Raw genomic sequence first — 18,835 nt, 5'->3', positions numbered from 1 at the left:
GATACCGGAGGAACTTAATTGATTAAAGGGAAAAGTAAAGCTATACAATTTGAGTTAAAGCATTTATACATCTCTCAGCACATCAATACTAGAGGAGTGCAGTGATGATGTGCATCCCACATTGCAAAAGAGTTTCTGGAGGAAAATTCATTTCGTGTTCTCAACGAATAACTTGGAACACAATGTTTTGTTCCTTCATACATGCTTATAATAAACTGTATCCTGTAACATCCCCCAAAACGTGTTTTCTCTCTAAACTTTCTTGTGAAATAAACAGCAGGAAAATTGCTAGCTCCATTTTACAGGTGACAAAATTGGAAGCTAGAGTGTAAATAAAACAAATTCATCTGAGGTCCAGAGCAGACATTCCTTTTACCAAGCAAGACTGCTCGCCAGCACAAACCAATCTCCCAGAAACATAAGAATCGAAAAAAGAGAAAGAAAAGAAGAGTGAACCTTGCCCCAAAGACAGTATTTTATCACCATAGTTCAGCCCTGCAGGCCTACGTGTCTAAACGTTTAGAAGTCTTCTGCTTTTGCCCATTGCAAACAAAGTTACAGCACTATGGCGGGGGAAGGAAAGAAATGCAAACCCCAGAGGGATGTTTTGACTGTGCAATGCTTCTATCAATCAACCAAGAACTTCGTAGGTGGAAATGAAGTCTCTACAACCCTAAATTTTCCTGCCTGGCTCCTACCCCTGCCAGCTCCAGGGAGAGGCCACCATGTTCTCTAGATGTGTTCCCTCAAATGTTCTCTCACTGGCCAACGTTTAGTTAGAGCTCCAAAGGAAACCATTACTTCCACTCTCTTCCAGACCATTCGCTCATGATAATGCATCCCAGGCGTTGCGTTTCAGACCTGTATTTACGTGGCTATGCAGGCTATTTCCAGGCCCAGATATTACCAGTGAATGCGGTGACATTAATATGAGTAAATGCAGGAAAAGGGATGAAATAAAACATATCCTATTGAAGGAAATGAGAGCTCCTTAAGAAAGGAAAACACACATAGGAAAAGACGTGGGCATATCAGAATACAAATAGGGCACTTGGGAATAGTGGATTCCACAGGCATGATGTTATTGAAGTATTTGATACTAGAGTAAGCACCTGCAGATATGAATTATATCCTTGTTCAAGCCACTAACATTAGAGTACTGACATCTCAGGAAGCGCTTATGTTATATTTCAAATCCCCCTGCCCGCTGCACAAATATCCAATAAATCAATCAGTGATAAAGGACACTAGCTAAAAGGCTTAAAATGCTGAACAAGCCACCTCTCCCTCCTCAGAGAGGCTGCCACCCCTAATTTATTGGGGACTTCCCTAGTCACTCACACCTCAGCCTCCGGACACAGGGAGGGAGAAATGGGCTGTTAACACCTTCAGTGCTGGATTGGGGGGAGAGCAATAGGCCGGATACCTGAGGTGGGCGTCAGTTTGGAGAGGGCAGATGGAGTTCCCTAATGTCTCTAAGGAATTAACTTCTCCTCCAAGTCCACCCCACCCCCTTAACTTAGTTGTCACTTTTCTCCTTGTGGTGAGACTTGGGGTTGTGGGTCATGCTCATTTTATTCGGTTGTTGTGCCTTTTATATGTTCAAGGCAGGTTTTCTAATACTAATCATTTTATGAGCACAAAATCAAAGGCATAATAGAAATTTTAGATACTTTCCTAAGTACATAAGGGAAGAGACAACATGAAATCTCTAGTCAAATAGGACAGGTGATTAAAATATTGTGGTACATTAAAAAAAGATCAAAAAGAAACGTGTCAACACTCTAATAATGGCTATCTTTGGGTGGAAGAATTTGGGGAGGTTTTCTTTTCCCTTTCCTACATTTTCCAAATATTCTATAATACTAGTGTGATGGTTAATTTTACGTGTCAATATGACTGAGCCATGGAGCAGCCAGATATTCGGTGAAATATTATCCTGGGTGTTTCTGTGAGGGTGTTTCTGGATGAGATTGATATTTGAATCAGTAGACCAAGTAAAGCAGATTGCCCTCCCCAATGTAGGTGGGCCTCATCCAATCAGTTGAAGACCTGAATAGAATAACAAGGCTGAGTAAGAGAGAGCCTCTCCGGATAACTGTTCAAGCTGGGACATCAGTCTTCTCCTGCCGTCAGACACAGACTTGGATCCAACTACACCATCAGCTCTCCTGGGTCTTTGGCTTGCCAACTACAGATCTTGGGCCTCCTCGGTCTCCAGAAGTGCATGAGCCAATTCCTTAATATATCCTATTAGTTCTGTTTCCCTCGAGAACTCTAACACAACTAGTTTTGCGTTTATACTTTTACTATCTTCTACAATATTATTTCTAATTAGAAAATAATTTTTAAAATTTATCTATGCAAATTTAAGAAGAACTATGTACTTATGCAAAGGCAGCCTAACAGAATTAATCCCACGGAGAGCATTAGTGTTTCATTTCAGGTTTAATTTTGATATTTATTCTTACCATATAAACCTTAAAGCACCTAGAAAGTACTAACATCAATATTATTTATGTAACATTACTCAAAGCCTTTACTGGTTTTGAAAGTGTAGGGTTTTTTTGTTCGTTTAACATTTTGCATTGGAAATTAAATCAGTTTAATTTATATGCCAACAATACTCTTCAGTGATTTTCAAATCAATAACAGCAAAAGTCTTAGATTTGTTCTTAAAACACATGGCATTCAACAAAAATTTCTTTAACCTTGCCCAGTCATAGGCTCAATTAATAATAAACGTCTTTTAAAAATTTACCAAGTGCTGTATTAATTATTATCTCATTTAGTCCTCACAATAACCCCATGTTTGTGGTACCTCAGTCTCATTTTACAGTGGAGGAAAGCATGGATGGTAGAGGTACAGGGATCACTGAAGGTGACATGGGCTAGCAGGTCGAAGAGCTGGGGCTTGAACCCAGGCCCTCTCATTTAAATTTTATCCTCTTCCCTATGGAGTGTGACACTGTCCCCTGCTTGAAGAGTTTGCTGTCAAGAGAAGATGGATACGTAGGAAACAACATAAGAGGATACAATCAAGCATTAAATCTGAGTGGTATTTTCATCAAATTTCATCCATTATTGCAAGTTTCGCCTGACTTGCTTCCATTTCAAAAACTGAAGTTCAACGCTGGCAAAGAATTCACCCCTATAGTTAGTGGCAGCTCCAGAAAAAGAAGCCTGGAAGGATAGTTTGTATTCCAAATGAGGCATAAACATAGACCTAGCTACAGCCCAAGCAGCAATGTTTTGAGGAGGCCCAAGTGAAGGCAGCCTTCCCCTCTGCCCAGATGTTCAGAAATAATAGAATATAATGATTCAGAGGGGAAAAAGCTTTTGATTGTTGACTTTTTATTAAGCTTTTACAAAATCAGTGATGCTCTTCAGGGTCCTCAAAATCATTGATTTCTTCTACATAGAATGCCAAGAACCGGATGTTCTTTAATAATTAATGTCTTCCTTCAGATGATCCAGAATAAGGCTGGGGGTGGGGGAGTGGATAGGAGGGTGTGGGAAGAGTAAGGGAAAAACAGGAAGGGAGAAAGGAGCAGAGAAAAGAAAATAATACAGGAAAATAATTAGTTTTTGCCTCACTTGTTTATTGTTATAATTAGCCACCGTTTTTGAGAATTTCCTAAAGGCTAGGGCCTAAACAAGGTGTTTCGCTTACATTAAGTCTCATAAAAGCACTTAAAATGTAGAATTGCCATCATTTTAGACAACAAATTTGAAATTAACCTGCTCAGGGTCATACAGCTAAGTAGAGGAGCTGGAATCCAAATCCGGGTCAATCTGACTCTAGAGACCTGAGTTTTCAACCTCCAGAGAGTACTGTTTCCTGGTTTCCAAGCTCTATAGGCAGGGATCCCAGAGATTCCCAGACACTCTCTCTCTCAACTTGGCCAAACAATGCCTAACCAGTGGGTCCCAAGCCCCTTGGAGTTCTTCATCTATCAAAGTGCGTGGTCTGTGAATCAAGATTCTTTTCCCATTGAATTTTTATGCAACTAAGAGCCTGGACTGCTGATTAAAAGACAAGATTTTATTGAAGCAGAATTAATGCTGGTATCGAAAAGGTCCCACCAGAATTCCTCATACTAAAAATCTCTAAAGGACACATCACCCCAATGAATATCACTGTTTTCCATGTTTAGGCATAAGAAGACTGAGCCAGACCAATGAGCTACACTTAGCTGGGAAATGACAGAATGAACGGACAGCTCTTGTTTGCTCCTAGAGTCTCTGACCAGAGCCAAAGGTATGCTGATAGATGACATCTCCAGTCTCTCAAGTCTTAACCACCCCGAATGTTAACAATGTGGTCAGCACTCCTGGGAAAATAAACCTTCATTTCAAAAATAAACCTGACTAAAGGTATCTCTGCACATAAAAGGGCTGATTTCTAGCCAGGAACAAAACTGTGCAAGAGGATTATGATCATTTTGAAATAAAGTTCTTGAGAGCTCATCTGAATTAGAAAGAACTGTGAAAACAAAATCACTATTATAGTTCAGGCCACAGAAGCATGTGACGATTTAGAGATTAGCACACATTGACAGAGCGGCCCAAAAGAGTCGCTTCTTGTTTTATAACAGAATGAGATCAACAATCATTTTTACTGAGTGTTGTTTTGGATGGAACACAGGGTTTAGAGTCCTAAGACCTGGGTTTGAATCCCACCTCGTTCTCCCACTTACTAAGGTCCTTTGGACAATTTATTAACTACCTTGAGTCTTAGTAACTAACTAGGCAATCTGCTAACTCCTCGTGTCTCCTTAGTTCATCTGATCTGTGAAATGTTAATATCTGCTTCACGATGCTGTTAAGAGAATTCAATGGAATATTTTTCAGAGCATCCAGGACTATGCCTGGCGCATAATATGTGCTCAGTAAAAGTTGGTTGGCTCATGATCTGAATGAGGCAGAGAAACACTGTGGAACTGCTTCATGTCTGAGCCTTGCCATTAGAAGCTGTGTGACCTTGGGCAAGTTATTCCAACTCCTTAGCTCTCAGTTTCCCATCTGCAAGGTGAGAAGGTTGGAAAAAATAGTCCCTGAATTTTTCATCTCTGTCATCTGTAATTTTAGAAAATTCTTTTTATACAGTGGGATATCAAAAGTCTTCCAAACTATAGTACAAAATAATTATCCTGAAATTTTATGATTGACATTTTACAGTGTCAATGTCTACGGTGGCGAGCATGTTACAGGTAAAATGGAGTCATCAAGAAGTATAATATTAATAAAAATGTTTTTTCTTGGATTCCCTTGGCAGAAGCTATTGGGTAAAGTGGGTTTGCTGTCCCCAAATTGGAGGCGAACTCCTTTTGAAGGGAGCTTCCAGTTTCATCAGCAAATTTCTTGGTACCACTTTTTGAGCTAGAGCAAGGAGCCAGGGGCCCCCTTAATCAGCCTCTCAACTTAAAGCTATGATGCCAACGAAATTTATGCTCAACTCACTCTCTGGTAATTAATTATCATTTAATAAACATTTCTCTTGGCACTTGCTACCCCAAGACTTCAATGCAGGACCTGAGCCAGTTCCCCTTCCTGGACCTCAGGACAGAAATGGCAACAGCTGCCCACAGCTCAGATAGATTTCTTCCTGGGCTTGAGGTGTCCAGCAGGATGGAGGGGTGTCTGTGTAACTCGAACTCCCCCAGAACTGATTTAGGATGGGCAAGACCCCCGATGGAAACTCTGTTCGTTCGCCAGACTCTGTTGAGAACCTCTGGCGAGCTTCTTTGGTTCTTGGCTAAAATGCGCAACCGACCCCTCACTGCAAAATCAGAAGTGGTTACATTTCGGGTGGTGAAAACATCCATGTATTTGATTTCCATGGCTAGGAAAACACTACAGCAAGGCTAAGAGTTTTTAATAAAATGATATCAAATTTTAACAAAAGGTAGTGCATTCGGTACAGGATCACACAACCAATCACCTTGCTGGTACACACACCCCTCCCTCACAACAGTTTGATACAGAAAAATCTAAACTAGGAGTGAGGAATGCTGTATGCTGTGCAAAGGTGAAATTTATGCAGCAATGGGACTGATTTCCTTCGGAAGTTCTGGGCTAGGAGCATGACCGGACTACAAGTGGAAGATGCTCCCAAAATGGAGCGAAAGGGCCATCATGGCTGAAATTATGAAGGGGAGGGCAGCAGCTTTCCAACAAAGGTGACATAGCAAGTCTATCATAGACGATGGTCTCCTCCCTGAGTAACTGTTCTCCAATTCACAACCCCAAAGCTTTGCTTCTCTAGTTACAGAATTTCCACCGGAGAATGGACTTGCGTTTAGAACAGACTCCTGATTCCAGCTCTGCCCCTTGCTATGTGATCGTGACCAAGTCACATTAACCTCTTAAAAGTTTCAGCTTCCTAATCTATAATACAGGCATAGTAATGAGATCACATAAAATGAGAGCACATGGGAAAACGCGTACTAGAGTGATTACGGTAGATAATCCATACATGGAAGTACTTTTCTTTTCTGTGACCCTTTGTCCAAGGAAATGGGCTTCTATAATAAGAAACCAGAAGGATGTTGGGCTGATGAAAACAAGAGGCACCCCATCTCTATTATTTGATTTTCCCAGCAGCCACACAAAGTAGGTAGTTAGTTAATATTCCCATTTTACAGACAAGGTAACTGAGACTAACAGACTTCTGTTGTTTTCTAAGCACTTTATTTTTACAAATTTTGAGATAATTACGAAATCACAGGAAGTTGCAAAAATAGTACAGGCGCCATGTATCCGTTACTCAGCTTTCGCCGTGCTTTCGTCGTACCTGACCACGGACCTACGGAGCATCCGGACATGTCCTCAGGTGCACATCTCGAAGCGGGGTTGAAACCCAAAGCTGACAGTCAGAGGCATGGGTGGGCCCACTGCAGGGCTTTTACTGGGATAAAGGAATAGCGGATTGATTTCAGTGCCCTGGGGAGCCTGTCCTAATGTTCTAAGTGGCGACTTATGAGACAATAAGGCGCACTGACATGGTTAGAATGCTTCTGTCTCAGAAAAGGAAAACGGCCCTACGGACCCACTTGTCAGTGATCCCACCAACTCAGTACACGGGCCTTTAATGTGCTAACTAGGCTGCGGACACCGGCGGGCTTCCAGTTGGTGATGAAAGGCTTGCTATTTTATTACTAGTCCCTCCGGTTTATCAGCTCTTCCCTCCACTCTGCTTACCATTCCAAGTTAGGACTCTCTGAAGCCAGCAGATTTACATGGCCAGTTCTACCCAACCCCTTCCCTGCTCCGACTGTGAACTTGGAAAAGAAAATCGCTCCCACGTTTCTTACTGCACTATTTATCGGATGGGAGTTATTTCATCAATCATTAACATCCTTCTCAGAGAACCGGGTTCCCAGGAAAGAGGAAACTCGATCCTTTTCTTCAGCCCCGATATTGCTTGCAAGGCCACGCTACCCTCACAACCCGGTGATGCCTCTCAAACCCTCCGCCAGTGCGGCCCGTCTTTTCTGTTTGCCATGTTGCCCCAGGGGCCAAAAAATCCTTAAGAAAAATTAAAGGTATCGAGCAGCTCCCCCCACTCCAGCTGTCCCCCTTCTTCTCGCTGACCACTGGGAGACAACACTTACACATCGAAAGGCCACCCTTTCGTGGCTGCTGCCTTCCTAACCCGGTCTAGGGTCTGGTGGCACACCATGCTTCCTGAAATTGAGGAAGTCTGGGCAATGGCAAAAACAAAGAATACTTGTATTCCTTAAAAAAATAAAGGAGAAATGTTCTCTGACCCCCACTACAACAAAACCCTTTATAGAAAAAAGCACCCTGCTCAGCTGCAATAAGGTGAAAGGTTAAATGTGGACAGAGCAGTAATATATAAGCAGTTTCTTAGTTTTCTGGTGGGAATACTTAACAACTTAAGTATGTTTCCCCAGGAGGTAATCTATTATATTTTGTCCAGTTTCTTCCTCCAAGAACTGAATCAATTTATGATGTAATGCCCAGGGGAGAACAATCTTCTGGAAACAGAGTATCTTTCTGGGGACAAGGTTGAGGAAAACATCTTAATATTGTTACAGCTTTGGCCTGGCGAGTAATAGCTCTTCCCTCGTGGAGATGGCAGAGCATGAGCTGGGAAGGCAGTGAGATGTCAAAAGGACGCATACCTCCCAAGTGCTCGGGATATGCCTAGAATGGTTTACCTCTCTTGGAGAAATGCAGGATATAAATCCATTCAGACGTTTATAGGGCAGCTGCAGGACACTGGGCACGTCCTTCGGGGACTGAGTTGACAATGCCACATGTTCCAAGTGTCGGCATCTAAATGCAGACGCGGCCCTGATTTCTAGTTTAAATGGTATTTCTTTGGCCTTCTTTCCTGCTTCCAATCACCTTTACTACCAAAAAAATTTTGAGGAAAAAAGGTAAATCAACACTTATCGTTCACTTAGCTTTAAGAAATATATGCAAATTTTGATTCTTTGTGAAAGATTCTGGATGGCTCCAAAACCTCATTGTAGCTATTGATTTCAAGGACTCCTCCAACTAAGAACAGCCAGCAAGTATCCAAATGGCCCAACCTCCTCAACCTAGGTGCTTGAGGATGGAGGAGGCAGCTGGAGCGCGTGGAATAAACACAGGCCCACCATTAGGCCTCTAATCTTTCCCCAGGCCTCATCATTGCTGACTGCTCTACAGAGAAAATATCACTTCCCTGCCTCTTGTCCATCTTATTTATAAGATGAGAACAATAGTACGTGTTACTATGTACGTCCAGAGATAGGAGAATGCACAATATCTAAGAAGGGTGTTTTATTATAAGTTTTACTATATAAACATGTATGTTGTGTGTGGGTTGCAAAAAAAAAAAAAAAAATGGAGGGTCAAAGCCTAGACTAAGAGTTGTGAGATAAGTAGGTGGGCCTGGGTTACCTACTTAAAGTGAAGCTGGGTTGTTTCTCTGATGGGGAAAAAGGCCATGGTGAGAATTGTTTGGGAGGCTCCAATTTGATTGGGAAAGGTATACCATTTTTAAATCTAAAAATATAAGGAACCCTTCAGCACGCATAGGGTTTTTTAATAATAATAAAAAAAAAGGTAGAACTTAGATAAGCCAATGTCCAATTATTCCTACACTACCCAGTGAAGAATCCCATGCACCCACCACATTTAAATTTGAAGACTAAGAACTTAACAGCAACATTTAAAACAGAAAAATAAGAGCTAGCTTTTTACCAAGAAGTTTGTACTCTGCCCCACTCCTTCCCTTCTCCACCCCTCTTGAATCTTACACTCGTATTTACCTCTTGACAGCCTGAGAGCCATGGACCTCGGCAGGATCTACCCACCCAGAGAGGGCTATTTCCCTTCACTCAGACACACTACAAAGGACTAAGCACCCACTCCTTAAAATGACTTATGTCCAGAACATGCCAGTCAAGCCAGTGGATGGAATATAGATGGCCTTCACAGTGGTTAGGAAGCACAAATGTGCATTGTTCCTAACTGAAATACAAGACACTGTAAGTGCTTAATCTGTAGTGTTTATAATATCAAAAGTTAATGGCCAATGAAATTATCCATTTGATCAAAGTTAGAATTTTATATTTCAAAGGGAGGACCTAAAACCTGGCTTGGTCTTCGCTACCATATTTTGAGAGGCAGATTGCCTGGCTTAAAAATGTTTCCAGTATGTCTTGTTTAAAGCACAAACCAAGAGCCTGTTGGTCATAGGTGACCATAAATTTCAAGTTAAAATTGTGACCAATAAAAAATATATTTTGCCAGGGTTATGAAGCACAATGGTGCATTACAAAATGAATTATCGTAATTGTGCAGAGTACTTTCTCCCCATGGCTGCAAAGGGTGGGAATACTTAAAACCTAAGTGGGGGTTGTTGGAGTCAGTAAACAACATGGACTCATCATCATAAAGGAGTCATTGATACTCACTAGGGTGGATTCTTTGGGGGCCATAGAGGGCTACCGTCAAGGGGGTTTCATTGCATGCTTGCCGGGTCTGATGTTCCTGGAATTCTCAGATTCTTAGTGGTCTTTATAAATGTTTAAATACTTAAAGTCAAGCATTTATCACTCTTCTGGGACCTCTATAGAATTTATTTACATTTGGAGTTACTATTATCGGAGAGAAGTTCATCTAAAAAATATCAGCAAAAATAAAGCAGTGTATTTAAAAGTATTACCGCAATTGCAATTCCTTAAGACGAGTATCTAATAATGTTTTTTTAAAAATGCCACCTGCAAGTTGTAAATATGTGTATTAATTTTTCCCCACAGTATTTGCTTTGGCTGTGATCTAATATGTGAATATCCTAATATTCAGTTGAACAAGGGCTAAAAATTGTCAAACCAAATTCTTGTTTGAGAGCTGAGCTCTAACTACTGCCAGTTTGAGAGAAACACATATCCAGGTTTAGGGAATATGTTTTGTTTGTTTTGGCCATGACATAGGGTAGAACAGTTTCCATCCCATTTGAATGCATTCAAGAGAGTTTGAAATATTGCACAATAAAAGTCATTCATTATATCTGTCTCCCTTCCCTTCCAAAAACAAAAATGGCTGCCCAGTTCCAAATCTACACAGGGGGCAGGAAGAAGGGAGTCACAGGGTCACTGGAAATCACCCAAGACTAACACAGGTTTTTCAGGTTTGAGTTAAGGAATACTTCTGAAATCTTCATTCCCAACGTATACTTAAAACAAAAAAAGACTGGTCATGTGGGGTTATTTCTCTGTTATGAAAAATTAGAAAACAAACACATTGTACGTGTTCACATGTTAGGCATAAAATCATACACTTTACATCCAAGCGCTTGGCATCAGAACTAAACTGACGTGAACCGAAAAATCCTTTTACTCACTTTCTCTATGAAGTTTCAACTGTTTGACACCAATTTTACACAGAAAAACAATAATTTTACTGTTTAGCCCATACATTTGGAAAAGTCTATTTTTGTAAGCACCTGACCCTACTTAGCAGTTATATGATGGGCCTCCATAGAGAAAAAAAAGGACGTTTACTTCATTTTTACCCTTAAGTACCCAGAATATCAGAGCAGTGGAAATGCTGGTTGCTTTTAAATGGCAAAAATATAAACACCACTAGCATATTACTACATTTAACCTTATAAAACACTACCAAAGTAGAAGAAATATTTTTAAAAAGTCAATTTTAAGTGGGGGAATAAAGCCATGAGAATAAAAATTTACTAGATGTAAACAGATGTTATCTTTATATTTCAGAGCTTTAAAATTCACATACAAATACACCCAGGAATTTAGAACTTAAAAAATTATATAAATTTTCTTACATCTAAATCCAAAATTCCAGCAGTCTACACCCCTGCAGGCAACTTTTCTCATAGAGAATATAAATTAAACCATTTAAACAATGTGCGTGCCGTGGATAAATGGGAAAAAGGAAGACTTGTGAAAGGTTGCTTTTCACTAGAAATTTCAGAAATCTCAACCTAACCCCTAGAAAATGCAAACTTGTATTTTTCTTTAATGTGCATGCTCATTTATTTTCCCTTTTCATATGTGACAAAGAAGCAGTTCCAGAAAATTCTTGCTTCCCAATATCCTGAAATTCTCTAAAATCATTCTAATAAATCTTAAAATTAAGGTCACAACGGGCTAAGTATAATCTTGGTTGAAGATGTAGGACAGAAGTACATATCAGGAGAATGGCTGTAATTACTCATCTTCTCACTAAAGCTATCGTGTTACTTGCAGTCTGTACCACAATTTTACAAAAAGCAGAAAGCATCAAAGAAATGTACAAAAATGAACACATCAGCGCAAGATTAGGCAAACTTGAAATAGTTAGGCCATAGTACATTAGCAATTTGTCCATTCTAGAGCCAAGTCACGGCTATGAAATAATCTTAAAATAAATTTAAGCCAATCTTTCCTCTCTTTTTTTGTATGTGCAATTATTTATTTTAATTTAATTTCATCCCAATACTTCTCACTTGATCAAGGATTCCAAGCCCAGAGTCAACACTTCAGACATACTACAAAACCTGGTAGTATAAAAAAATAGAAATGCTTCAGCAATTAAGAGATTTCTTTAAAGCTCTGTTACGGTTAATTCACAATCTCTATTCTAGTTTTAAATCCATGCTTCGTCCAGATGTATTCATAATTTAGAATATAATGGGAAGTTAAGAAAAGTACTTAGGACAAAAACGTGTATGAGATGAAGCCAAGTTACACTGCCTAGTCTCAGTAAGAAATAATGAAAGCATGTTTGGAATAAAATGTGCCTTTCAGATCCCCATTCCTCTAAAATTCCTATTTGTGAACTTTGTTCAAGCATCACTTCTTCCAGAGAAAAACAAAACGAAATTACCTGATCTGAAGTTGGTGCCACCTCAAAGGCTGAGAGGTCCAAGGCATTCCTTTATAATCAGACCCTGTTGTAATTCGGCCCCCTTTGAGAGAACTGAGTGTCTTGAGGGCAGTGATCACATTCAGAAATTAATGCCTGGCACATATATTAATGAATCCACCATCTGCCTATCTGGTACAGCCTGGTGCAGGGAAATTTTCCCAGGTTAAAAAGGAATTCTCAAATGCTAAAGCTACTTTTTGATAATTGAGTGACAACTTTTATACTAAACCAAAATAAAATAAAAAACCTTAATTAATGAGAAAAAATGACGTATTAGATAATTTCATTTTTAGCAAACTTATTTTTGAACCTTATTTTAATTCAACTCACTTCATCTTCTGATAAATATTTGTACGGTGTTTAAAAAGAATTCTTTCTCAATGAGTAAATCTTACAGTGACTCAGGGTGATAATTTTAAATCATGAACTGTTGCAGTTTACAAGAAGATTTGGCTGAATGTATAGGTATAGGTACCCCAAGGAATTTGGTTTCCTTACCATATTTCTGATAGCTTAATTATTACTGACTTTTTGCCCTAACTAGTAATGCAGGCCTGGGAATAATTGTAGGCTCCAGATAGAATTGGTTGGTCAATTTTCTGCCTCTACTGGCTTCTTTCCTCACAAAAAGAACTTTAAATATAAACTACGATGAAGATTCACAGTAAATTAAAAAAAAAAAGCTTTCTTAGAGTAATCAAGATGGTGTGATGTTGGTTTCAGAGCAGATATATAGATCAATGGAACAGAATAAAGTCCAGAAATAGTCCTATACATATATAAGGTCAACTGATTGCAACAAAAGTGCCATTGTAATTCAACTAGAAATGCATAATCTTTTCAACAAATGATATTTCTATTAAGAAGCAAAACACCATCACCTTACACAACATACAAGAATTAACTCAAAGTAGATCTTGATCTGAGAGGTAAAACTATAATACTTGTTGACGAAAACAGAAAACTTTTGTGCTCTCGAGTTAGGCAAAGATTTCCTGGATAGAACACAAAAGCATGAACAATTAAAAAACAAAATTGATAAATAAGATTACATTAAAATTTAAACCTGCTCTTCAAAAGATACTGCTAAGAAAATAAAAAGAAAAGCCATAGACTGAGAAAAAATATTTGCAAGACATATATCCAATAAAGGGCTTGTATCAAAATATACACAGAACTCTTTCAACTCAATGAGACACAATAAGAAAATGTGGGCAAGAGAGTTAAATAGACATTTCAATAAAGAGGGCATACGGATGGCAAATAAGCATAGGAAAAGATGCTCACTTGGGAAATACACATCAGAACCACAATGAGATACTACTGGACCGCCTGAAATGAGATACTACTAAAATGAGATACTAGCCTGCAGAAAACAAAAAAGACTGACAATACTAGGTGCTGGCGAAAATGTGGAGCAATTGAAATGCAAAATGGCGCAGCCTCTTGGAAAAGCTTGGCAATTTCTTAAAACAGGTAAACATACCCCAATGGTACATCCCAGGAATCCCACTCCTAGGTACTTATTTAAAATAAATGAAAACATGTGTCTATAAAAAAGATTCATGCGATTGTTTATAGCAGCTTTATTTGTAGTAGCCCCAAAATAGAAACCATCCAAATATTCATCAGTAGGCGAATGGGTAAACTGGTACATCTGTAAAATGGAATACTACTTAGCAATAAACAGAAATCCACTACTTAGAAAATGGGACACGGATAAATCTCAAAAGTATTATGCTAAGTTTAAAAAGGCAGACACAAAAGAATACATACTATATGATCCCATTTATATCACTTTCTGGAAACGGCAAACTGTAAGGATAGAAATCAGGTGAGTGGTTGTGAGGGGACAGATGGGGGAATGGGGACTGACTACAAAGAGGTGGGAGACAATGTCTTTTGGGGTGATGAAAATGTTCTATTACTGGCCTGTGGTAGCAGTTACATGGATTTGCCAAAATTCAATTCAAAAAGGGTGGTCTTTACTGTAGGTTAATTATACCTCGATAAACATGACTTAAAAAAAGCTCTTTCAATCTAAAGCATGAATCAGGCATTATTCACCATTTTTTCTTGTTATGCCAGGTCTAAACATGACTCTTAATTCTATAACTTAAGTGCCAGTGGGGGAGGCAGGAGAAAATGGAAGCCATTAAATGGCATTAAGTAGCAAGAGAACAAGAGAGACAGGAAGAAGGCTAGGATGCCAGAATCTTATAAAGGGACTCTGCCAGGTAAGTTCCATAGGAGAACTTAATAACCATTTTAATTTCAAGGAACTTATCCAACATTTTCACACAAGCCCAGTGTGGCTTAATTTCTGATAATAAGAAAAAAAGAGAGAGAGAGAGAGAGAGAGAAATTAGCATCCATTAGTAAGGAGATGACTGACTACATACCAAATTCATATAATTCTATGCAAGGGTTAAAAAGACTGAAGAGCACTAAAGCTCTCCCTCCCTATTAAGGCTGAAGGACATTCATAGTATTTTGTTGATTAAAAAACTCAAGTTGCAGAAAGACACACATAGTGCTCCCATCAGAAGACAACAAAAGCTATATTCATGTTTATACAGGCAAAGGTCTGGAAGATGTGCACCAGTTGCTTTGCTAAGTGTTTACATTTAAGAAAACTGGGGAGAGGAAGGCGTGGCTGTAGGATGCTTTCATGGGGTGGGAGAAGAATTCTTAATTTTGTACAGTTCTCTACTTTTTTTCAAGAGCCACATGTTACTTCTTTAATGAAAATGAGTAACAATGAAGGTGAAAGGGAAATACCCGCAGTGACGAGAGCTGCCCTGGCTTCAAGGGAATGTGTACAGGAGGGAAAAACTTCAGATGTCATGCTGCCATCTTCTGGAACAAATGAGAATTTACAGGAGCCGGAAAAGAGAAGAAGTTCGAATGCAGAATGTCAAAGGTTACAGCCGTAAAAAAGATAAGGCTGGAAAAAAAACTACTTTAAAGACTAGTCTTTAATGTAACCACTAGTGAAAAGAAAATGTTAAAAACAAGTGAGCATGTCAAACACAGAAATCTTTAACTTTTCACAAATTTTACACTGCAAATAAGACTTAAGAGGATAAAACTGTGTCTAAGTTGCTTTGATCTCTGAGATCTGATCTCTTTAGGAAAAAATGTCTGTTATTTACAAATATCAACAAAATATTCTCACTAAAACATTCTGAAAGGAACGCAACTTGTTTATATTTTTAACCGTCGATGGCGGAAAATGAGAACAATTTCACATTTGAAAAATCAAGCCCAAAAAAAAGACCAAAATGTTTGTTTCCCTCATTCTTTAGTACTTCTTAATAAAACAAAGCATGTGATATTTTAAAAATTCAAATACAATTGAGATTATAGATCATCAAACAATTAAAAGGGGAGAAAATAAGTTTTTTCAGTCTTCATGTTAAACAAAGGAGAAATATAAAAAATTTAACAAAAAACAAGGTCCTCTATCATCTTATATTTATGAACGCTTTAAAACAAAAGCTTCATAAGAAGTTAATTAGTTCTTTTTTCTTTTGGTTTGTTTCCAGTGGTATAGATTTGCCAGCCACACTAAACTATAAACGGGGGAGAAAAAAGTCCATAAATAATTCACGTGTGAAGATAAAAGAAATTTTTAAACAATCAACTCTTTAGCAGAAGAAATTGGGGATCACTTCGAGTGTTAATGTAAAATACATTAGTCTTTAGCAGCAGGAGTTCCAGACCTATTGGTGCCAAGAAGGTAACAAATAGTCTGTATCTGAGGAGGGGAAATGGGTGCTCAGCAGGGGCTTTCTTCCCTGTTGTGTTATTTATAGAGAACTCTATTTGTTAACATGTTTCTGCTATCAGGGAGTGGGGGAGTTAAATGATTTAAAGGATTCCAAAGACAATTGTTTAATGATACGATGATTTAGCACATTCACAAATTCCAGATACATAATAATTAAGATTTTCAAACTGCTATCACCAGAATGGAGATAGGATCTATAACTATCTGGCTGAGGCTTAACTAGAAAATCTGAGACAAGTGACAGTATTTGGTATTGTAAATTAAGTTAGAAAGGCTGGAAAATGCCACTTTAAAAAAGAAATCAGTGGCCTACCACCACACTTCAAGTTAAACTCATTCTCCAGGGCTGCTTCCGATGAGTTTCTAAATTTAAAAAAAATTTTATGGAAAATATGAATTTAAATGTGAAATTACCTCTAACTAATGTGAATAACCTGAGAAATAAGTCTTCGACTAAACCGCTATATTTCATCAAAAACCAATCCCCCATCTCCCACCCCACAAATCATGTAAGAATTTTGTTTCAAGGACAAAATGCTTTCGCATTAGTTATTTATAAATTATATTTTTATTTTATAATGACAGACTTTTCCCCCAAAATGCTGTTCTGTAAGTATTAAAATAAAAATTTCATTGGAGACAGATAAAGTCATTTAAGCTTCTCCTAGCTGTAAACCAAAGGGAAAACAGGTTTTATAATTTCCATCTTTCCTGTTAAAACTTTTAACCCGTTTTTGGCAAGATTTTAAAATAAAAACACAACTCATCTCACTTTTTTAACAGCTTTCAACCGTATACTAACGCTCAATTTTCAGTTACATTAATCCTATCATTTTTTTTTTTGTTGTTGTTAAAAAAACTTCCAACCTCCTCTGTCCAGATACGATGAGTCAATTCTAAAAGATGCTCTTTTACAATGTACTAAATATGTACTAACATGAAATAAGAGACATATTTTTGGGTCCAAAAACAATACTTTTTTAGCAGAATACTAATAAAACACTTAACATGAGGGGAGGTCTTGTTTAATAGAATGTTTTCTTTTCGAATGAAATTCACTTATTTCTCCTTAAAAGTAGATTCGATGATTTTATTGGAAACGTTTAAAACACTGAAGTTGAATAAAGAATGGGAACCAGAAGGAAAGAATCTTTTAAGCATGCATGGTTATCTTCTCTCTTGCCAAAGTCCTGCAGGAAACGTCAGTTATGGCTGTAGTTCTCTGATATGTTCAATTCTCCCGTCGTCATTTTAGGGAACTCTATCTCTTCTGGTTGAGAGAGGTTCTTCTGTCGCGTTTTGACTTAGTATTTTCAGTGTTTGTAAGTGCAGATGTACAAAAGCTCTTCCTCCTTCTCCCAGGTAAACGCAAAGAATCGGTGGCAAATTTCTCACTGTTTTCTTGACCTGATATGGAGGGCTGTATACCCGATTTTGGTCTGGAAGACACAATTTTTTTTCTGGGGGACATACTTTCAAATCCTGTGCTGTCAAATGTCCATACTGTTCTCCTTTTGGTACTTTGGGAAGCGTAGGAATTGGAAGGAAACGGAAGTGAAATCCATACAAGTCCTTCATTTTCCAAATCTTTTTGTAGCCTTGAGCTACGTCTGACTTTTGTTTCACTATTTGTTCTCTGAAAGGTTTGCTCTATGGCATCAGATAACTCTTTACACAGTTCAGACTTTTCTAAACTAAGTTCTACAGAGCTGTCCACCCCGCAGGAAGGTTTGTGATTTCCACTGTTTTCCAAATGGAAACTCTGACCACCTGAATAACACACAGAGCATCTTCTGTGTTTCCTTTCACAGCTTAGGCCACTGCTACTTTCCGTGGAGTTTCTTCCCAAACCCTCACTCTGACTTTTATTTCCTTCTAGACCAGCAATTAAGACATCTTCTGGATAATCATCCTCTTTTTGAGAGTCAGACATTAAAGACTTGGTCAGCAGGTTTCCTTCAGTGGCTACTAAGAAGTCATCCTGTTTTTCACACTTTATATCTTCCGAAATTTTAAAGCTTTGGAAAACATTTACTCCATGTTGACAACCAGCAGAAAATTCTTGGGACTGTAGAATAAAATTAGATTTTGGATTCTCTGCTACAATGGGTTTTTTAATCAAAGAAGCATAAGAAATAGGACTGTTTTCATTCCTGGTCCCGGTTTTTAGTCCATTTTCACTTTCCAACTGACTTTCTGCTTTTGGAATATTTTTATTTTCATGAATTTCTATAGTACTTATGTTTGAATCTTGATCAAAAGCAGCATTAACAAGCGGAAAGGAACTTTTTATATAAGAGCTGCAGAATTCAGACACATCGTATTTATTAGAGTCTTGATTCATCTGCAAGTCTTCTGAGTTCTGAGGCAAAAGAGTCTTTCTCTCAGGCAGCTTCATTTCCTCAAGTTCACCACTTGAACTGAATTCATCTATGGGCATAAATAAGTTTGATCTAATTAAAAAGTAACAATGAAAATAAACTTTAACAAATCATAACAGGTGCCATATTGGTTTCCACGTTTTAAGCTTTCCAAAATCACAAGACCTACAAAATGTTACACTGTACTTGCTCCCATCTGTCATCATTCTTTCTCTTTTAGTTCTTCCCCAACCCACAGGTTAAGAAAATATGTATTACTACA

The 18,835-nt window shown here is 38.4% G+C and overlaps 1 protein-coding gene across 1 annotated transcript in view; it reads right to left on the bottom strand.

Annotated features, from left to right (window-relative positions):
• Nucleotides 1-15,359: 15,359 nt before the first annotated feature.
• CDCA2 (cell division cycle associated 2) overlaps nt 15,360-18,835 on the bottom strand; it is a 44,586-nt gene continuing 41,110 nt past the window's right edge. The window contains exon 15 of the mRNA XM_011360350.2: nt 15,360-18,622. Within this exon, the coding sequence (XP_011358652.1) occupies nt 17,454-18,622 (1,169 nt within the window). The 3' untranslated portion in view covers nt 15,360-17,453. The remainder of the gene's footprint in view (nt 18,623-18,835) is intronic.

The sequence above is a fragment of the Pteropus vampyrus genome, unplaced genomic scaffold (assembly GCF_000151845.1).
Source record: "Pteropus vampyrus isolate Shadow unplaced genomic scaffold, Pvam_2.0 Scaffold53, whole genome shotgun sequence".
Lineage (NCBI taxonomy): Eukaryota > Metazoa > Chordata > Mammalia > Chiroptera > Pteropodidae > Pteropus > Pteropus vampyrus.
The sequence above is the reverse complement of the archived record's forward strand: the minus strand, read 5'-3'. Positions and strand labels throughout refer to the sequence as shown.